Source organism: Pseudonaja textilis, chromosome 4 (genome assembly GCF_049901715.1).
Source record: "Pseudonaja textilis isolate UNSWEBS1 chromosome 4, rPseTex1.2, whole genome shotgun sequence".
Classification (NCBI taxonomy): domain Eukaryota; kingdom Metazoa; phylum Chordata; class Lepidosauria; order Squamata; family Elapidae; genus Pseudonaja; species Pseudonaja textilis.
This window is the reverse complement of record NC_141993.1, coordinates 46,669,962-46,688,328: the sequence shown is the minus strand read 5'-3', so window position 1 is coordinate 46,688,328 and position 18,367 is coordinate 46,669,962. Positions and strand designations below refer to the sequence as shown.

At 38.1% G+C, this 18,367-nt stretch overlaps 1 protein-coding gene across 6 annotated transcripts in view; it reads right to left on the bottom strand.

Annotated features, from left to right (window-relative positions):
- The window catches only part of COL17A1 (collagen type XVII alpha 1 chain), a 70,001-nt gene that overhangs the window by 11,325 nt on the left and 40,309 nt on the right, over positions 1-18,367 (bottom strand). For 4 of the 6 annotated variants that reach the window (XM_087932783.1, XM_087932786.1, XM_087932782.1 and 1 more), the window contains 20 exons: positions 17,996-18,022; positions 17,177-17,212; positions 15,571-15,606; positions 15,390-15,470; positions 14,183-14,218; positions 12,896-12,973; positions 11,262-11,324; positions 10,827-10,868; positions 10,438-10,491; positions 10,155-10,214; positions 8,536-8,562; positions 8,402-8,443; positions 7,320-7,397; positions 6,968-7,009; positions 6,005-6,118; positions 4,526-4,657; positions 4,065-4,139; positions 2,832-2,969; positions 1,143-1,232; positions 174-284 (listed from right to left, as the gene is read on the bottom strand). In XM_087932783.1, the coding sequence (XP_087788909.1) occupies positions 174-284; positions 1,143-1,232; positions 2,832-2,969; positions 4,065-4,139; positions 4,526-4,657; positions 6,005-6,118; positions 6,968-7,009; positions 7,320-7,397; positions 8,402-8,443; positions 8,536-8,562; positions 10,155-10,214; positions 10,438-10,491; positions 10,827-10,868; positions 11,262-11,324; positions 12,896-12,973; positions 14,183-14,218; positions 15,390-15,470; positions 15,571-15,606; positions 17,177-17,212; positions 17,996-18,022 (1,362 nt within the window). The remainder of the gene's footprint in view (positions 1-173; positions 285-1,142; positions 1,233-2,831; positions 2,970-4,064; positions 4,140-4,525; positions 4,658-6,004; positions 6,119-6,967; positions 7,010-7,319; positions 7,398-8,401; positions 8,444-8,535; positions 8,563-10,154; positions 10,215-10,437; positions 10,492-10,826; positions 10,869-11,261; positions 11,325-12,895; positions 12,974-14,182; positions 14,219-15,389; positions 15,471-15,570; positions 15,607-17,176; positions 17,213-17,995; positions 18,023-18,367) is intronic. The other 2 variants (XM_087932784.1, XM_087932785.1) reach the window with 1 other exon arrangement.

The window sequence follows — 18,367 nt, the reverse complement described above, 5'->3', positions numbered from 1 at the left end:
TCAAAAACTTTTATTTCAGGAACACTAGTTCAACTTCTAGAATTCCCCAACTAGCATGCTGAAAATTTTCTGGCTGGGGAATTCTAGACGTGGAAGTCCACACATCTTAAAGTTGCTAATTTGAAAAACACTGATCTAGCCAACCAAACACAGTCTGTATCAACTTTTCTTACTTTGCAGATATGTGGAGATGTCCTCCGCAGTAAGGGTAGAAACAGAGCTTCCCGATCTTCCTGGGGGACCTGGAGGTCCAGGTGGCCCCACAATGCCTCTGAACTCTGAATCTGAAATTACAAAAGAAACAAGTAAATAATATTAGCACCAGATTTACTGCTTTTCCTGCCTTCTTCTCCAGCCCACATATAAGCACACCACTTCATACTCATTTACATATCCATCAGGGCAAAATCATTGTTGCCTATAGATAAAAATACCCCTCTACTCTCCCATTCAATTATCTGACTATAAGGTAAAGGCTAGGCAAACTTTTGCTGCTTTTTTTTTTTTTAAGGGGAATGGTCAATAATAATGATGCAAAATGAATGAAGTTATCTCATACATAAATGGTACTTTATAGTTAGAGATTATTTTAACACTTATACTATAGTAGTCATGTTTCTGACTCCAAATTATAGGACTCTGCTGCCAATTTGGACAACTTTGCCAACAAAATTAAGTGGAGGTCTTCATTTAAGGAAGTGAGGATAGAACAGAAGAATCTACTACATCATGGTGAATATTTCAGGATCTCACATTCAGGACCTGGTGCTGAGGTTATGAAACTTGTAAGAATGTATACCATACTGGAAATATTCACCAGCATAGTTCATTCACATATGTCCCTGTGCTGTTCCCATTTTCCACTGTCAAATGAAAAATAGACTTAAATACTCCAGATTCTCTGGCAATGTGTTATATACTGTATCTATGAGATAGAGCTGAATTTTCTGTTGCCTGCTTCAGTTACAGTAACAGAAATCTAGATCTTTGAACTGCAGAGAAACAATCTAAGATGGCAAATTCAAGGTGGACTTGTAGTTATTGCAAGGAAATCAAGAAAGGAAACCTTAATATGTAGATCCTTCAGTTGTTCAACTATGAGGATGATTTTTAGGACGGTGTGATAGGATGACAAGGCTCACCTTGAAGCAAAGTTAAGATATCACCATAAGATGTTCCTGGCAGACCAGGAGGACCAGGTGGTCCAGGAAGTCCAATAGTAGTTCCAGAACCTAAAACATTAATGAAAGCTGAACTATGAAATTATGTAAGAAAACTGAAAGGAGACATGATATATTTTTCCTCAGAAAATATATGCTAATGTTCATATTGATTTAATCAATTAAAAATGTTTGACTAAAAAAGCTTTCACATCAGCCTTTCATGATCCTGAAAGTAAACTAAAGTTTAGAAGTAAATGAAAATCTCAAATCCTCTAACAATTTCCTACTACCATACCTTTTCTATTTTTGTAGGAATTGGGTCTAATGAAAAGAAGGACTAGGTATGACATGATAGCAATGTTCCAATATTTGAGGGGCTGCCACAAAGTAGAAGGGATAACCCTGTTTTCCAAAGCATCAGAAGGCAAGATAAGAAACAATGGGTGGAAATTAATCAAAGACAGAAGCAACCTAGAATTAAGCAGAAATTTCCTAAGAGTGAGAATAATTAACCAGTGGAATGGCTTGCTTTTAGAAGTTGTGGGTGCTCCATCAATAGAAGCTTTTAAGAAAAGACTGGACACCCACTTGTCTGGAATGGTATAGGGTTGAGCAAGGGGTTGGACTAGAAAACTTCCAAAGCCCCTTTCAACTTTGTTGTTCCGTTTTTCTGTATCATCTTTAAAACCTGCTTTGACTACTTTGACTGTTTTGAGAGTTAGGAGCAATTGCCTTGAAGGATACTTAGAAATTTGCCTCTATTTTGCCATACCTGAGTGTAATTTCCCTTTAAAAAAACCTTTATATTATTTTTTAAAATGTAGTTAATTATATATGATTAAAAACTGCTTTAATTCTTATAGTCTTTGATAACTTTTTGTCAAATTCCTATCCAAGATTTGTCTCAAGGTTACAATCATCATTTCAGTTTTTTTGCTTCCAAGAATATATTCTGTATACTGAAGATGCAGATCTAACCAAAATAATTGATTGAATGCATTCATACATAACAAGGCGTATGGAGGAGGAGAAAGGTATTTGTGAACAGATTGAAAAATAACTGTCTCATGTTCTTAATTCCTGAAAAAAATTCAAATGATAAATGTGTCCCTTTTCCCAGAACAGTTCTGCAAATTAAATTTATCCACAACAAGTGTGCGGTGTGGTGCAAACTGAAAATACTTTATGCATTTTCTACAATTCTTCTTCTAAGCAGTAAATTATGAGAGATCCTTAAAATATATGAATATATTTTCAGACTAATTACATCTGTGTCTCATCCAAACATAATGGCTTTTATATTCCCGCATCCCTGTCAAATACTGTATATGGGAAACATGGAATATGCATGAATACATTTTGATCACCGTGTAGTTTGATATTGCAAACTAACTCAAAATGGTTTCCACAATGTTGGCTACACCAGGACAATTTCATTGTAGTGAGAGAAACTGATACCATAACAGGTACAGGGTAGTAACAATTGGTTGAGATATTACATTCCTACAGAGTATCTGGCAATCAACTTTTCTAATGGGGTTACAATGAACATTCCATTTATCTTTCATGGTGCATTCAATTTATCTTTCATAGTTTATCATTGAGAAAATTACTTATGCAATGGAATCACTATGCCTACTTATAGTTTGTTATAAAAGAAGACATTACTTGTCATGTAGCTGATAACACGTCTTGTCAACTCATCATAGTCCAACGACAAAGCTAAACTATCCCCTCCCAGTCCAGGTAGCCCAGGGGGACCTGGGGGACCTCGAGGTCCAGTAAGATATGATCGAATGTCCTCTCCTAAAAAATGGATTAAAAAAAAACAGAATGTTTATTTTTCTGAGTTTTTCCCAAACCAGCAATATTTCTGGGTAGCTTTCTGGCCATTTTTAACACACTTTATATTTTTTCAACTTCTATAAATGTTTTCTCCACTGATTCTAGTTTTATTAGTTAGGACTAATTAGTTATACATAAGGTAGCTTGATGTACTTCAGCATGAAACAAAGGAATGTGAAACGTGATGTTCCTTTAAACTTAATAAATACAGTATGTTTAATTTTGTTTCTCATATATCCAACACTTGTGTGTTTTTCTTGCTCTCTGCCTTGAAAATTTGGAGAATACTCTAACTTTTACTTCTTTACTGAATTTTGCGGAACCAAATAAAAGTTATTTGTGTGAGCTCAACATCAATTTGGAGATTATTTCATAATGCAATGATTAATACCAGAGGGTTTAAAAGGAGACATAAGTACTTATTTAAAATAAAGCATAGCATGGATAACATGAATAAAAAACGGTTTCCCTCTTTCACAGAATTTGTGGTCATCTATTGAAAATAAATACAAAGAAATTCAGGACCAATAGAAACTATACTGTAGCTAACAAAAATTAACAAGTGCTATTTGCACAGTATAGTTTTTGTCATATAGTTTTGAAATAGTTAATCTATAGTAATGGAATTTATTGCCAGTAATTGTAATGCAGCAACACAGGATAGTTTTAAAACAAAAATGGTTCATGAAGAATTAGGGTATCAAAACTACTGCTAATATAAGCTATTTATTGCCTCCTCAGTCAAAGGCAACATGCTTTAAATCCTGATTGATGAGAAACAAAAGAGGAAGAGGGAAATCTCTCTCTCCAGCCTTGTGGGCTTCCCCAATGCATCCACTTGGGTATTTGTGACACAGAATGGCCCAATCCAGCAATGTCTTCTTATGCTTTTAGAACCATTCATTTAATCTCTAATTATGCCTGTCTACAATAGATGTAACTTATGATACTGGCACCAAATAATTCAAAGACAGTTTCTTCTGAATATAGCATTTCCCCCTATTTCTTTAAAATGTATGGAAATAGAAGCAAATGAGCCTTAGAGCATTTACTTACTCTGCAGCATGGCAAGAAGACTTTCATAAGACAGTGTTGAGGACAGTGAAGAGAAGGAAGATGAGGAACTGGAAGCTAGAGAAAGAAAAATGTTCAAAACCAGGAACTGTAAATTCACAAAAAAACTAAAACACAGTACAATTATTTTCAACATATAATAAAGAACGCAGATGATGATGAGAAAACAGGTCCTAAAATATCTGATAGAAGTGCATCAGTCTGGTAACATAATCTATTCAACACATTAAAATTACTTTCTATTCCTGATAAACTTCCATTGTGTAAAAAGGACACTGTTGGCATTCAACTAAAAGCACTGTGAAGGAGCAAGCCACCCAACTTCAGTGTGGTAGCAATGCCCAAATAATTTGTATATCTCAAACGGATCAGTTCTGCATTTTCAAGTGTAAATATGAAGAATAACTAAAGAAATGGAAATTCAATATAAAAAAGGGCCTTACTGGATAGGTAGCTCATAACACGACGGGCCAATTCACCATAGTCCAAAGATTCGCCATCAATGGTGATTCCTGGAGGTCCTGGAGGACCAGGTGGGCCTTGTGGTCCAATCAGGTAACGACCAATACTATCACCTAATAAGAAAATTTTTAAAAAACCAAAGTTAAATCACTACAGAGATGGATTAGTGCTATGATCTCCAGGTTCTCTTGGAAATATCTCAGTATAATCTAGGGAAATTATAAAGATAATTTTTCTCAGCATTCTTATATAATTAGCTGCTACCTCAGATTCAAGAAATACCTGACTAGAGCATTTAGGAATCCAGATTCTCAGTTCCTAAAATGTTTTCATTCATGGTTTATGTGGCATATAAGTGCAGCTCATCTTTCCTCACCATGATGCCCTTTATTGTTAAACCCACCCAACTCTGACTACTAGCCATGCCAAATGGATGTCTGCAGACATCTATAAGATACCAAAATAAGAGGAAGACCAATTTATATTTTTCTTACTTACTTGTGAAGAATCATATATCAAGACCAACTAAGTGAATGGATTGTTATCCCTATTGTGCAATGCATCTTGTGGAAAAAGTTTCTGTACGTTAAGTTATACATATCTCATAGTGAAATCTTGGCGGCTGAGGTATAATCTAATTGGTAATTAGGAAGGGAAACATGATAAAATATACTTTAAAACAAAAACTTGGAAACAATTTTTTCTTGGTTATTTCTCTCTTCTTTGTCAAAAGAAAACTGAGAACTTACATGTATAACTTGTAAATTGTGAAAAGCAAATGGGCTAATCCATGCTTTGAATTAAATGAAGTGGTAATAAATGAGGTAAAATTCTTTACAGCAACTCTCAGACTTCAGAGATTAAGTCATATTTTAAAAATGTTATTCTCCCCTCCCCATTTAAATTTTCCTTGTAAAGAGAAAATGTAAACAAGAAAGGGTGGAGCTATTCATATCCTACTCTATCTTTGGCAAATAGGATGTCTAGTTCCCCCCACCCTTTGAAATATAGAGGAGTGGACCATGTTAGATCTAATCTCATCTCACCCTCGTTTTCAAACATCACAGTACATAATATGGCCACCTCTGATATCATACATGTCATATGCAATTTCTATGGGTCTTTTTTTTCCCAGGCACTATCTGCCCACTGTACACAATCTAGCCAGGAGAAAGTACCCAGGGTTAAAGACATGCAGGAGATTGGGAGCCAGGGAATGATATTCTCAGGTTTGATCTTCACACTTTAGAACAGCCTGAGGTTGTAAACTACCACTTTTTTATCCTTTAGGAAAGTGGTCAAATTGCCTTTGAACTCAAGGTGTTCAATGTGGGAGGTTATCTCTGAAGAGGTCATCCAATTTTATGGATGCTTTAGGTAGAGTAGGGTAGATTGTCAACTGCCGGCCATAGGATGTATAGCCTTCTGGAAAGCCATGTAAAACCAAAGTCTGTACTTACTCTGTAGGTACTCAGCAACATACTGTTGGATCTCTTGCATTGAGCTAATTCCAATTCCTGGAGCTCCAGGAGGGCCGGGGGGACCTGGAAGACCCTGAGAGATTCTGGATCCAGCTGTAGAAAAAAGTTACTTTACTTATAATACCTTTTGATGTTCTCCTTACTGGATTTCTCTTAAACTTCCTATTCCCTCCAATGCCCATCTTTTAATTCATATTTCTGTACTTTCATTATTTTTATTGTTTCATTGTTATACTATTGGTATATTTACATTTTTATACTTTTACATCTCTTGTTTTAAGGTGTCCAGAGTAGTCCTATGGTGCAATAGGCAGCAAATAAATTTAATAATAAATAATAAAATAAATAAATCCCTTCCTCCCTCCCCTATTAAAGTGCTCATGGAAATACAGAGACAAAAAGAAAACAGTGAAAAGATTTGGCTATGTCGGAATGCCAATGGAGAGCATCAGCCCTTCTCCTGGTTAATCTGAATCTGGTCAATTACATGAAGAAATATAAGTCTGATTTGCAATGTTTATTTGAGGAAAGGACACAGTCTTTCTTCCACCTGTGCCAGTAAGAACATGTTCATGAATTTGAATATCTAATTCTACTGCTTATTTAGCTCATTTCTGGGCAAGAGTTTTCTATACAGCAAGCTGTCGTTTCTGAGCTTCTGAAAAGCTACACTGGACTGAGTCTTTCAATTGTATTACAGCTATTGTGCTTAAAATAACCCCATCTCTATTTTCAAGGGATGATGTTTAGATAAATTAAGAATATGACTTAATCAGGGCAGGTCACTTGCAGGATAGCATTTCCTGGTACTGATGTAGGGAGCTGTTATTCACCTACAAAGTTCTCCAGGAAATTACAGTAAACTCCAATTATATTTACTTTTTCAGAATCTCTTATCATTGTATGCAAATATGTTTATTCTAAATAAAATAGGGTTCTTACCTCCTCCAGGGATTCCAGGGGCTCCAGGTACACCTGCATCGCCTAAAAAAAATAATGGGAAGAACAAAATGACCCATTATGAAACTCCAAAAGGTGACCCTTCGTTTATATAACACTATTACTGTTTAGCAGAATAGAACAATCTTTGTTGCCTTACTGAGGAAAAACAGGAGCCAAATGAGATTCTCAAATGAGATTCTCAAATTATTTGCATCATTTTAAGCACTGTTTTTTTAAAACTTCACAGTCAACTTCAAATGATTATGCCCGCCCAGTACCAGAAGTGCCAGACTTGGAATTCAAGACTTTGACAAGGTGGTCTGTGGGGAGAACTGCCTCTCTTTACACAAACCTTTGTCTCCTTTAGGTCCAGGTGGTCCAGGTGGTCCAGGACGTCCAGGTGGTCCTTGGACAGCAATGCCAGTACCTGCTAAAAAGATGGGAAAGAATCAGAGAGACTTGAAGGGAAACTGGGACTAGGGAGGAAAATTTAGTTTAGTTTAGTATAGTTTATTGTCATTGCACCTCGTACAATGAAATTAAATACTATCTTCAGTATACATTATGACAATGAAAATAAACACAAACAAACTTCCTTCACATTCTATACAATTGAATTGAAAACTCCTGATATTGCATTATTGCACTATACAGTAGAATTCAATAGAGCTACTGCCCTAGGATAGTTGCTGTTTTTCAGCCTGTTTGTCCTTGTTTTTAGTTCCAAAAAAAGGGTTCCCAGGATAAGATGGATTTTTAAGAATGTTTTGAACTTTCTTAAGGTAGCGGGAGCTATAAAGCTCTTCCAAAGAAGGGAGAGAGCACCCAATGATCCTCTGGGCAATGACGTTAACCCTCTGGAGTGCTGTCGTATCTGCCACTGTGCAATTGGCAAACCATACAAAGGCGTAGTAAATTAAGATACTCTCTATGATGCAGCGGTAGAAGGTCACCAGCAATTCTTCATTTAGTTGTTGCTTCCTGAGAAGTCTCAGTTAGTATAATCTCATGCCGGGCCCTTTTGACCAATGCATCAAAAGGGCCCAGATCAGGTCCTCTTTTTTGATTATACCCAGAAACTTAAAACTGGCCATTTGCTCCTTTCGGTCTTCATTGATAAGCAAGGCATATAGATCATTGTATCATTACGTTGTACACCTTAAATGTTTTAGGTAAAGCCCGCATTTGGAAAGATGTACCTCCAACCCAGGTATGCCCCTACAGGTGACGGAACAGGCTTGTTTCTTTATTGACTATGCACCAAAATCTGCCAACACAGATTTGCCGATAAATATCTTAGATTACCTGACCTCATGTTTATTTTTAAATCAGTCCTATTAAGTCAAAGTGACTCATTGTTATTCTGAGCACAGTAGCCATGTAAAGGATTACATTATAAAATTCTGATAAGGAAGGAACATAATTTAGACTCACCTTGAACAGAGGCTCCTGGGAGACCTGGCTGACCTTGTTCACCTATGAGAAAATTGAACAATCATGTAAATGGACAATGAATATATTACTGCCTTTTCATGCCACCCAATGAACAAACCCCTTGTTTTTATTACCTTTGAATCCTCGTGGGCCAGGCAACCCTGCAAATGAAAAGCTCTATTAGACTAGCAATGCTTATGCCAGGGGTGTCAAACTCAAGGCCTATGGGCCCACCCTGGAAACAGTGAGGGATTGCCTCTGCCAGCAAAAAAAAGGCTCCAGAGCTCCATTTCTTGAGGACTTCCCAAGCTCTGTTTTCACTGGCAAAGGGTTGCAGAAGGCTGTCACAGTTGGAAACGGAGCTCTGAAGGCCATTTTTGCTGGAAGAGCACTTGAGCCACCAGAGGTGCCCCTGACATGAGTGACATTGAGCAGGCCATGCCCACTGTGGCCACACTCACCCCAGCCCCCTAAAGGTCAAGCAAAACCCTGATGTTGCTCTTAAGGAAATCAAGTTTGACACCCCTGACTTATGCAGAGGACACTCTCACAGAAACTCCTCATCAATTTCAGTTTCCATTCTCTTTGTTGGTATGGATGCTGCTAAAGGCAGGATAGTTTACAGAGCAGACATATTTTCTGATGCCTGTATTTATGCATGAAGATTCAGTCACTTTGTACTAATGATTCCTGCCAAATGGCAGAACATTAAATCTAGATAAGAAACTGGTTCTACCAGCCTATCAAACAGTAGTAGTAAATTGAATAGCTGTCAATAACCTGAGAAGAAACATGTCTGAGGGAAAGGAAGGGATAACATTTTTGCTAACAGGGGAAAACTGAATTATTTTATAGGGTGCAGCCTCAGTGCAAGCTATAACATATCCTCAGAAAAACTTCTGAAGTTTAACATCTAGATGTATGCTGCAGTGTGAAACAAATCACAAAAATGTATTTAAAGAATATTGAGAAGGGCTGGTCCTGTTAAATTGGACATGAGATGTGCACTTAGATTCAAGGGAGCATCTGCTATCTGTCAACTTCGAAACGGTTCAGGCCTGCCGCAGCCATCTTTCTGTTTCTCAGATTGCCACCCAGTATGGGAGGGGGGAAGTCTGAAATGTCAGACCAGACAACAACTGATCATCCCATGGGAACCAAAGTCATCTCAAGAGGTGCTGGCCAGAGACTGAGAGGAGTTGCCAAGGAGATGCCAGGACACCTAGTTGGACAATCTGACCTGTGACCATGAGGGAGGAAATTATCTTTTCTTTAATTATACTGAAACCATGGGAAATATTTAGAGCTGGTTTTTAGTTTCATTTGTGCCAAAATGATGTATTCAATAAAACAGTTCTTTGAGAAAGGTGAAAGTCGTACTGAATTGGTTGGGTTCATTACTCGAAACTTGACATTATCATTGTAATTTTTCCTTCCTTCCTTCCTTCCTTCCTTCCTTCCTTCCTTCCTTCCTTCCTTCCTTCCTTCCTTCCTTCCTTCCTTCCTTCCTTCCTCCCTCCCTCCCTCCCTCCCTCCCTTCCCTCCCTCCCTCTATCCATCCATCCATCCATCCATCCATCCATTCGTGCATGCACCCATCCATCCATGATCCATCCATTCAGTTTTACATTGGTCTCATGTTTTTCAGGCTAAAACTCAGCTCTACTTTACTGTAGCTTTAGCAACTTTGCAGCACCAGATTTCGCAGTCTAATCATTTTCTATACTCAAGAAGCAGGTTTCAAATTACTCGCCTTGATCTCCTCTTGGACCTGGAGGACCAGGGGGTCCTGGTGGGCCAGCAAAGAAAGTTTCTGTAGTAAAAAAAATCATTATGATATTCAGCAACAACCAACACACATTAATAGATACAGGTAGAGAATCCTGGCCTTTCTTTATTGGTCAGAAGATTCTCTTGTTAATGTAAAGCTTGTCTTACTTTTGTCGAAGCACTTATAATAGTTGCTCCAGGGTTGTAGCAATTATATTTGGTATAGGATGGGAACAGAAACTTCAAAATCAAATGAAAATAGCTACCTGATGTGGGAACAAAAGAACCTGGTCTCCCAGGTGGGCCTGGTATGCCTTCTCCTAAGTAACAGAAATATTTGAATATATTAGTGCTAATTACTACATACATCTCTATGAAAGACCATTCAAGTTATTTTGATAGGAAGCACAATAGAGATATGACTGTTTACAGCAGCTCAAGACCCATTTAAGCACACCTGGCTCTGTGGTTTGGGGGTTCATATTATACTTCCTTCATTAATTTTTGATCACAGACTTCATTAATCGATTCCAATGCAACTGGAGCTTTCTTTGCTTATGACATATTATGGATTGATTGGAATTTGTCTTTGAAGTTAGAATAGTTGTTGAAAACATTATGAATGTGTTGATTCTGTGGAAAAAAATTTTTTTACCTGGTGGGCCACGGGGTCCTGGTGGGCCCTCAATAGAGGCACCTGTTAAATGGAGGAAAAAAATCCAATCACCTTGGATTCAGATAAAACAGTAACACAGTTATGCCTTGGCTTCTGCAAAGATATTTTGAGATTATAGCAACTCAACTATCACTTCTACCAAACAGAATTTTACACACACATACAGAGAGAGAGAGAGACAGAGAGACAGAGACAGAGAGGGGGAAATCAATCCTACAATAAATTATAAATATTAAGGAATAAAGTTTAAGACAACTAGAAAACTTCCAGCTTTGGGTTTTTTCTCTCTCAGAAATAGCAACTGAATTTCTCTCTAAGATATTAGTGACCGATGCTTTCATTAGAGGACTTAAAGTATGCTTCATCTTACAATTCTTCTTTATTTTTAAACATGAATATAAAGAAAGAATATACCTGGGGGTCCTGGTGGACCTGGGGGTCCTGGAGGCCCTGGAGGACCTCTATGTGTTGGCAACGCTAGACAAAAAGAGGTAAGTAGAATTATTATTTTTCAGTGTACAAATTAAATATTAGATATGTTTTAGAGGTGAAAATACATTAAAAAAAGAATCAAAGAAATTTCCCCAATCCAGTGGCCATCAGATATACTGGCCTACTGCCACAGCTGTGATCTTTTTATTCTTCCTGAGCAGTAGGCACATTCAGTGAAGTACCAATAATAACAGTACAAATTGAGTTTCAGTCATTTATAGTGCAGTATGGAGATTTGGGGGACACAGCACTTGAATGAGACCAGAAGTGCCTCCACCACATTTTCTTTGTCAAAATGGTACTATAGTAGTCGGATGGTACCATTTATCTTGGTCAGGAAGGCAATATGAGTCTCTACAGAACCTGTGGAGGTGGGCAAAGGAAGGACGTACTTTGTTCTCCAAGGTTTATAACCATGATTACAGTTTCCTAATTGCCAGGTAATATGAACAATGGGCATATTGGTTTAATTTACTTTATTGCCATTGCATCTCGTACAATGAAATTAAATGCCATCTTCAGTGTACATTATAACTATAAAATAAAACACAAACACATATCCTTTGCATTCTATACAATTGAATTGAAAACCCCTGATATTGCATTAATATTGCACCATACAGTAGAATTCAATATAGTTACTGCCCTGGGATAGATGCTGTTTTTCAGCCTGTTTGTCCTTGTTTTTATTATCCTGTACCATCTGCCAGATGGTAATAGTTCAAAAAAAGGGTGCCCAGGACAAGATAGATCTTTAAGAATGTTTTGAACTTTCTTAAGGCAACGGCAGCTATAAAGCTCTTCCAAAGAGGGGAGAGGGCAACCAATGATCCTCTGGGCAACCCTCTGGAGTGCTGTCCTATCTGCCACTATGCAATTGGCAGACCATGCACAGGTGCAGTTAAGATACTCTCTATGGTGCAGAGGTAAAGGTCACCAGCAGTTTTTCATTCAGCTATTGTTTTCTGAGAAGTCTCAGGTAGTATAATCTCTGCTGGGTCCTTTTGACCAGGGCTGCAATGTGGGCACCACAGGTCAAGTCCTCTTTTATGGTAACACCCAGAAACTTAAAACTGGCTACTTGCTCCATTCAGTCTCCATTGATAAGCAAGGGCTGGATGAGTGGCTGAAGAAAATAAGAATTGTAGTTGAACTAATCAAGTTGGATAAGCTGAATTAAGAGCATCTCAGGGAAAGCATATTCTCTTTGATCCTGAGACATTTGTTCTTCAGAATCTGCAGACTTTCATCTCAGCCAGAAGTAATACATATATGAAAATACTGTCAGTTCACCCAGTTCATCTATACTGTGCACTAAACTGATATACAATACTTCCAATCATTAAATCATAAATAAATTGCTTTGTCAAGTGTTTTGGTTTCTAATCTAAGCAGTTGATCATGAGGAATAGAAAAAAATAGGGAAGAGAATACCAGATTCTTAATGATTACAGAATCTGGGGAATCATAGTTAACATCCTAATGGCATAATCCATCTCTTTGCTATTCTCAATACTGTTAGAACATTTGTGTCTATCAGGAAAAGACTGTTCTACCTCCCAGCGGAGCAAGTGCAGGATTAGCGGTTTCAACCAAGGTGGTTTCTCCTGGAATGCCTCTCTCACCACGAGGACCTGCATCAGAACATAAAAAAATACCATATTTCTTAATTATCGGAGCATGTGTTTGCAAGGTCTTAGCAGGGTAAAGCATTCCTCACAAGTGTAATTTGCATTTGGCAAGCTTCCACCTTATCATCTGAGCTCAGGGGGATTCTCAAGGTTCCTGAGAATCATTTCAGAAAAGTATAGGTGATTTACATGTTCTGTGTGGAAATGGCATTATTTAATATCCCACGTTAAAGTTTTTTTTTTTTAAATTACAATAGTTTCATTTCTAAAATACTTTTAGGATCCTTTTAAGAATAACTCAAGGCAGTTTATAGCAAATTTAAAAAATATAATAAAAGAAACTATTAAAATTTCAGAAGAGGCAGAAATGCAGCAGAATTTCAAGAGAAACAATCTTTTTGCTGTTGAAGCTTCTGTTGGCTCAGCAAGCCCGCAAGAAAGGTCTTCACAAAATGAGGAATGGGAGGAGAGGAAGAGAAAAATCTACCAGAGGATGATTATGTTTCTCCAAACTGAGACCATAGGCTCAGAGGACTTGTCCTCTTGTATCTCTAATTATGTTTCGTACTATGGTGACATATGATGGAGATACTCTCCAACTGATCTTAATGAGTGGCATTCTCTGCTAACATAAACTAATAGTAATGATAGGAAAAAGTGCCAGCAAATGCAGCAACAGCAATAAGAATATTGTAGATCAGATGTGTCCAATTCTATGGGTTGCATGTAGCCTCATAAGATCATAAACTTTTAATATTATTATGTGATTTGTGTGCATTAACTATATTGCATATCTTATATGAGGCCCAAGATAATTTTTCTTTGCTCCATGATGCTCAGGCTGGCTAAAAGTTGACACCCATGCTGTAGTCAGCAAAATAGGGACTCAGATTTTTCTGACTCTGTAAACCGCTTAGAGAGTGCTGTAGAGCACTGTGAAACGGTATGTAGGTCTAAGTGCTATTGCTAGATGTTTAAAGTGTGACACAAAAAATCCTTTCAGAGCAGTAGTGATTCACTCTATAGTGCAGATAAGATTATTTCAAGCAGTAAAAGGACAAGGCTGAAATCATAATGAAAGAACCAAAAAGCATAAAATATAAGGAAATATTAGCCACATAGATCAGTCTAAAAAGAAAGAGCACCACAATGAGAGTACCTTGGCAGAAAAGAAAGGAAGCAATGTTGGATTTTCAAAAATGTAATTAATACCTTGAGCTCCAGGAAGACCAGCTGGGCCAACAGGACCTGAATTAAGAAACAAAATTGAACCACTGTTCTTACAAATGAAGCAACTGTATCTCATCTTCAAGAAGGAAAATCAAGTAGCCTATTAAATAATGGTTGTGTCTGGAAGACACAATTAATTTTTTACAGTTTTCAATTTTACATGCCATGCTGTCACAATACAATAATCTGTGCTTTCTCTCATTTCTTTCTATTAAAACAGTACTTGTTTCTAGCAAGTGATGAAAAAGGAAGATGTCTGAATGAAAAGGTTCCACTGCGGCAATTCCAGGTTTAAAGAAGACGATGTGAAGAAATGTTTTGTTTATATCTCTTCCATAAAGGGAGAAAAATTGGACTTTTTACTGCAAAGGCAGAGGTGGGCTGTTGGGGGTTCACATGGGTTCGGAAGAGCCCCTAGCTAAGATTCTGTGCAGTTTGGAGAACCCCCAAATCCCACTCCTGGCTGGCCCCATCCACCCCACCCAGGAGTCCCCACGTGGTTCGTTTTGGATGCAGGTAAGTGCAGGATGCATGGGGAGGTTCGGAAAGGATGAAAAACAGGCCTCCCAGAAGTTCGGGAAGGCCAGAAATGGGCCAGTTTCCAGCTTCCGGAGAGCCTCCAGAGCCCAGGGAGGCCATTTTCACCTTCCCAGAAACTCGAGCAAAGCCTCTGGAGCCCGGGGAGGGCAAAAAAACCCAAACCCTGCCATGGTGCTGGAGGCTGACTAGGCCATGCCCACCATGGCCACACCCACCCAGCAACCAGGCAGAGACCCTTTGCTAAATTTTTTGAAGCCCACCCCTGGGTAAAGAAATTAGTTTCACACAAATAACTATAGAACCTTTGACATTATCATTTGTAAAAATGGAATGGACTGATTTTTAATCACTTAAAGCTTCAATGTACCTATACCATTTCCAAAGCATCTGGAAATGGCTCCTCCTCTAGTAATGTATTAATCACTCCCTGGACCCACCTGCTAGTAACTGTGCTGGAGGCTTTCACCATCCAGGAGGGACAAGGATCTATCTGACCCTGTGGTGGCGCTGACAGCATTGAGGACCCTGTCCATTTAATCCGACCCAGCAGAGTCAAACTTTATTATTAATCACAATTTTTCAACACCGGTGTACTGATCCAGCAGAAATAAACAAGAGAAACTAGTCAATAATGAATGGAGATACCCACCTGGGACACCAGCTGGACCAGGAGGTCCAACAGCCCCTGGCGGACCAGGTGGGCCAGGAAGTGCAACAGTTGCTCCACCATCTGAAACAATTTAAAAAATTACACATAATTTCATGCAGAAATATTACCATGGAAGAAGAAAGCTATTGAGCAGAAATGAGTGTTCCTTCTGCAGCATTACCTGAACTGGTGACCTGGCCTGGTGCTCCAGGTTCACCTATAGAAACAAGAAAAGATATTACATGAACTTTAAATAACAAATTGTTGAACTGCGGAATATACGTTTGTTTAAAATATTATTATAACACTGTGATTGGGGAGAGAAATAGGGCATTAATGCAATCTGTTTCTCTTGAGGATGAATGAATCTTTACATTTTATATATGGTCATTTTCTCACTTCCCCATGTTCAGTTTCTGTATCAGTTTAATAAAAATCACCTCCAAATATTTACACCTTTGTGTATATTTTTGCAAGTGATTTCCTTTTTTAAAAAACATATTAGGATTTTATGCACAGATATATTTATGCACACATTTTTAGAATAGAGAAATACACCAAAGAAATCAATGTCTTTTTCCAACATCCTCCTTCATAGACTCAATCTTAGACTGTGCTTTACTATAAAAATGTGGTAGAAAACTAGAAAAACTCCTCTGCTAGAATACCTAATTACTCAATGGTCTTTTGGGGTGATTCTTTATATCAGGCCATGCAATATGTGGCCAAGGCTACCTGCACAAACCCTAAAGGTTAGGGAGAAAGTCCAACCCCCCCACCATCAATTTTTAAAGGAAGCATTTTAAATACCCAGAGAATAAATGTGCTAACTATATTTGGTTCAGTTGATTCAATTGTCTTTCCCTTAATTTGAAAGTAAATTAAATGGAACCCAGTGTTTCTTTTGATCCTCCTCATTTTTGGACTGTAGGACTTTATAGTCTTATTTTAGGAAAAAAAGGAGTCAGACACAAGCTCTTGATGATCAGGAATTTACAGGGGGGTCTCAGCTATTTTGCAGCCCAGTAATGTAGCTGTATGTGCCTCTGGAGTACAGGGAAGAAGTTATGCTATTGCTCTGGCATACCATGGTAATCTGCCCTGTCCTGATGATGCAAGAAAAGACATAGCTAATTGTCTTGCCCCTATCGGAGTCTGAATCCAAGGAGGAAGATGACAGGGAGTGGGAGTGTGGCTCCGTTGGCTGTGGAAAAAACTGGGGAAGGGCAAAGTCTGCCTGGGCAGAGCAGGGAAGAGGTAAAACAAGGGAGAGGGAATTCAGAGGAAGAACCAGGCCCACCCCTCTTCATCCTAGGGCATGCAGGGAGGAATGGAGAGGAGAGCAATGTGAGTTATGTGGCTTATGGGGGAGTAAAGGGCCCTGATTCCCTTCATTAGACACACCTGGGAAGAGAGTTTAAAAGCGATGCAAGCTGAGAGTGGCGGCTGCTGGGAACAAATGTGAGTTTATCTTGTGTTGACTGTGGTTATCTGAGTTCCTGGAATCCCCCCAACCAGGTTGATTTACTTGCCGTTACTTCACGTTTGGCCAGATTAATTACCTTATCTTGCCTTGATTGGACTTTAATTAAAGTTTTTCTTGACAACATTTTGGACTTGAATCTCTGCAGCCACAGGCTGTTCCTGGGAGAGTTTTTCTCCAGACCAGAAGGTAACCAGGACATTGGGGGCAAAGTTGGAGCTAATAAAGGAACTCCTACTTATTATTTGACTCTATTGCCTTTGTGCCACACTCCGGATCATCAAGCTAATGTTGAAACACTTACCTTTAGGTCCAGGTCGGCCTGGAGTTCCTGTCAGACCTGTGGAATGACCATATGGAATGAATAATATTCTATACCATTGTTTAATTGGTACACTGTAGCATTTCCATGTTAAGAAGACTCTGCTTCTTTGCTTTTTGTTTGTATCTTTAAGATCCCCTTGGGCCTCCAATATGGATGAATATAGCCTGTTTTTTATTAGTTTGGAATTCATCACTTGGTAGCAAAAAAATATGCCATGCAATTACTTTCTTTTCAAATTATGTAGTAAACCCAGCATATCCATGTCCATTCATTCTAGCAATTTCCAGAATCAGGAGATAGACATGAAAGCATTATTTCATGTTGTTTCTTCATCCGCTATGTTGAGCATGACTAATTCACATACTATGCATCCATTGGAAGCAAATGTTTCCTTTCTATGAATAGCTCTGCAGCACTAAATGTGGCTTATATCTAAGCAAACAGATATAAAATTGGAGTGCAAAATTCCATTGCTATCATCTCAGAAATTACTTTGAAGAAAAAGCCATTTCTGTTCCAGTTTAAATAAATTAATAATCTGTTCAAATTAAAAAAAAGAACTATCCCACTTCTCATTACATTATTGCTCTCCAGCATTAACCTGAGTTCATAAAGAAATATTATGTTATGGATTATATGTGTGATTTAATCAATAAACTGTAATTAAACAAATTATGATTTGGTTCAATTTGATTCAGTGAAGGAATTATGTTGATTGTTTGTTACTTCCCCATCAAGACCAACATTTTAATCTACATATTTATTCATTAAGCAGTTGTTTCCTTCCCGGTACCTTACCTGGTGGGCCTTGTGGTCCTGTGAGACCTAAGGAAACAGTGGCATTGTATGAAGTTCACAGGAAGGCAAATTAGTAGATACAGAAATAATAATCAAACAACTTTGACTGCGAAAGTTTAAATTTAACAACATAAATCTTTGTTGAAGGAGTGAATTCTTTTCTACTTGATTCAGTGGCATCTTTTACCTCCCTTCCAATATCAAGACAATCCTTTTCAGCATTTATAAGATATGGTCTCCCAGAAACTCTGGAGACTGGACTTTCCATTGGCTAGGCTTAATCAGTGTCTAAACCTGAAGAAACTCCTTGGGAAGAAGAAGTCCACAAATCCATCCTTCTCTTTTTGGAAACTTATCAACTCCAAACAATCA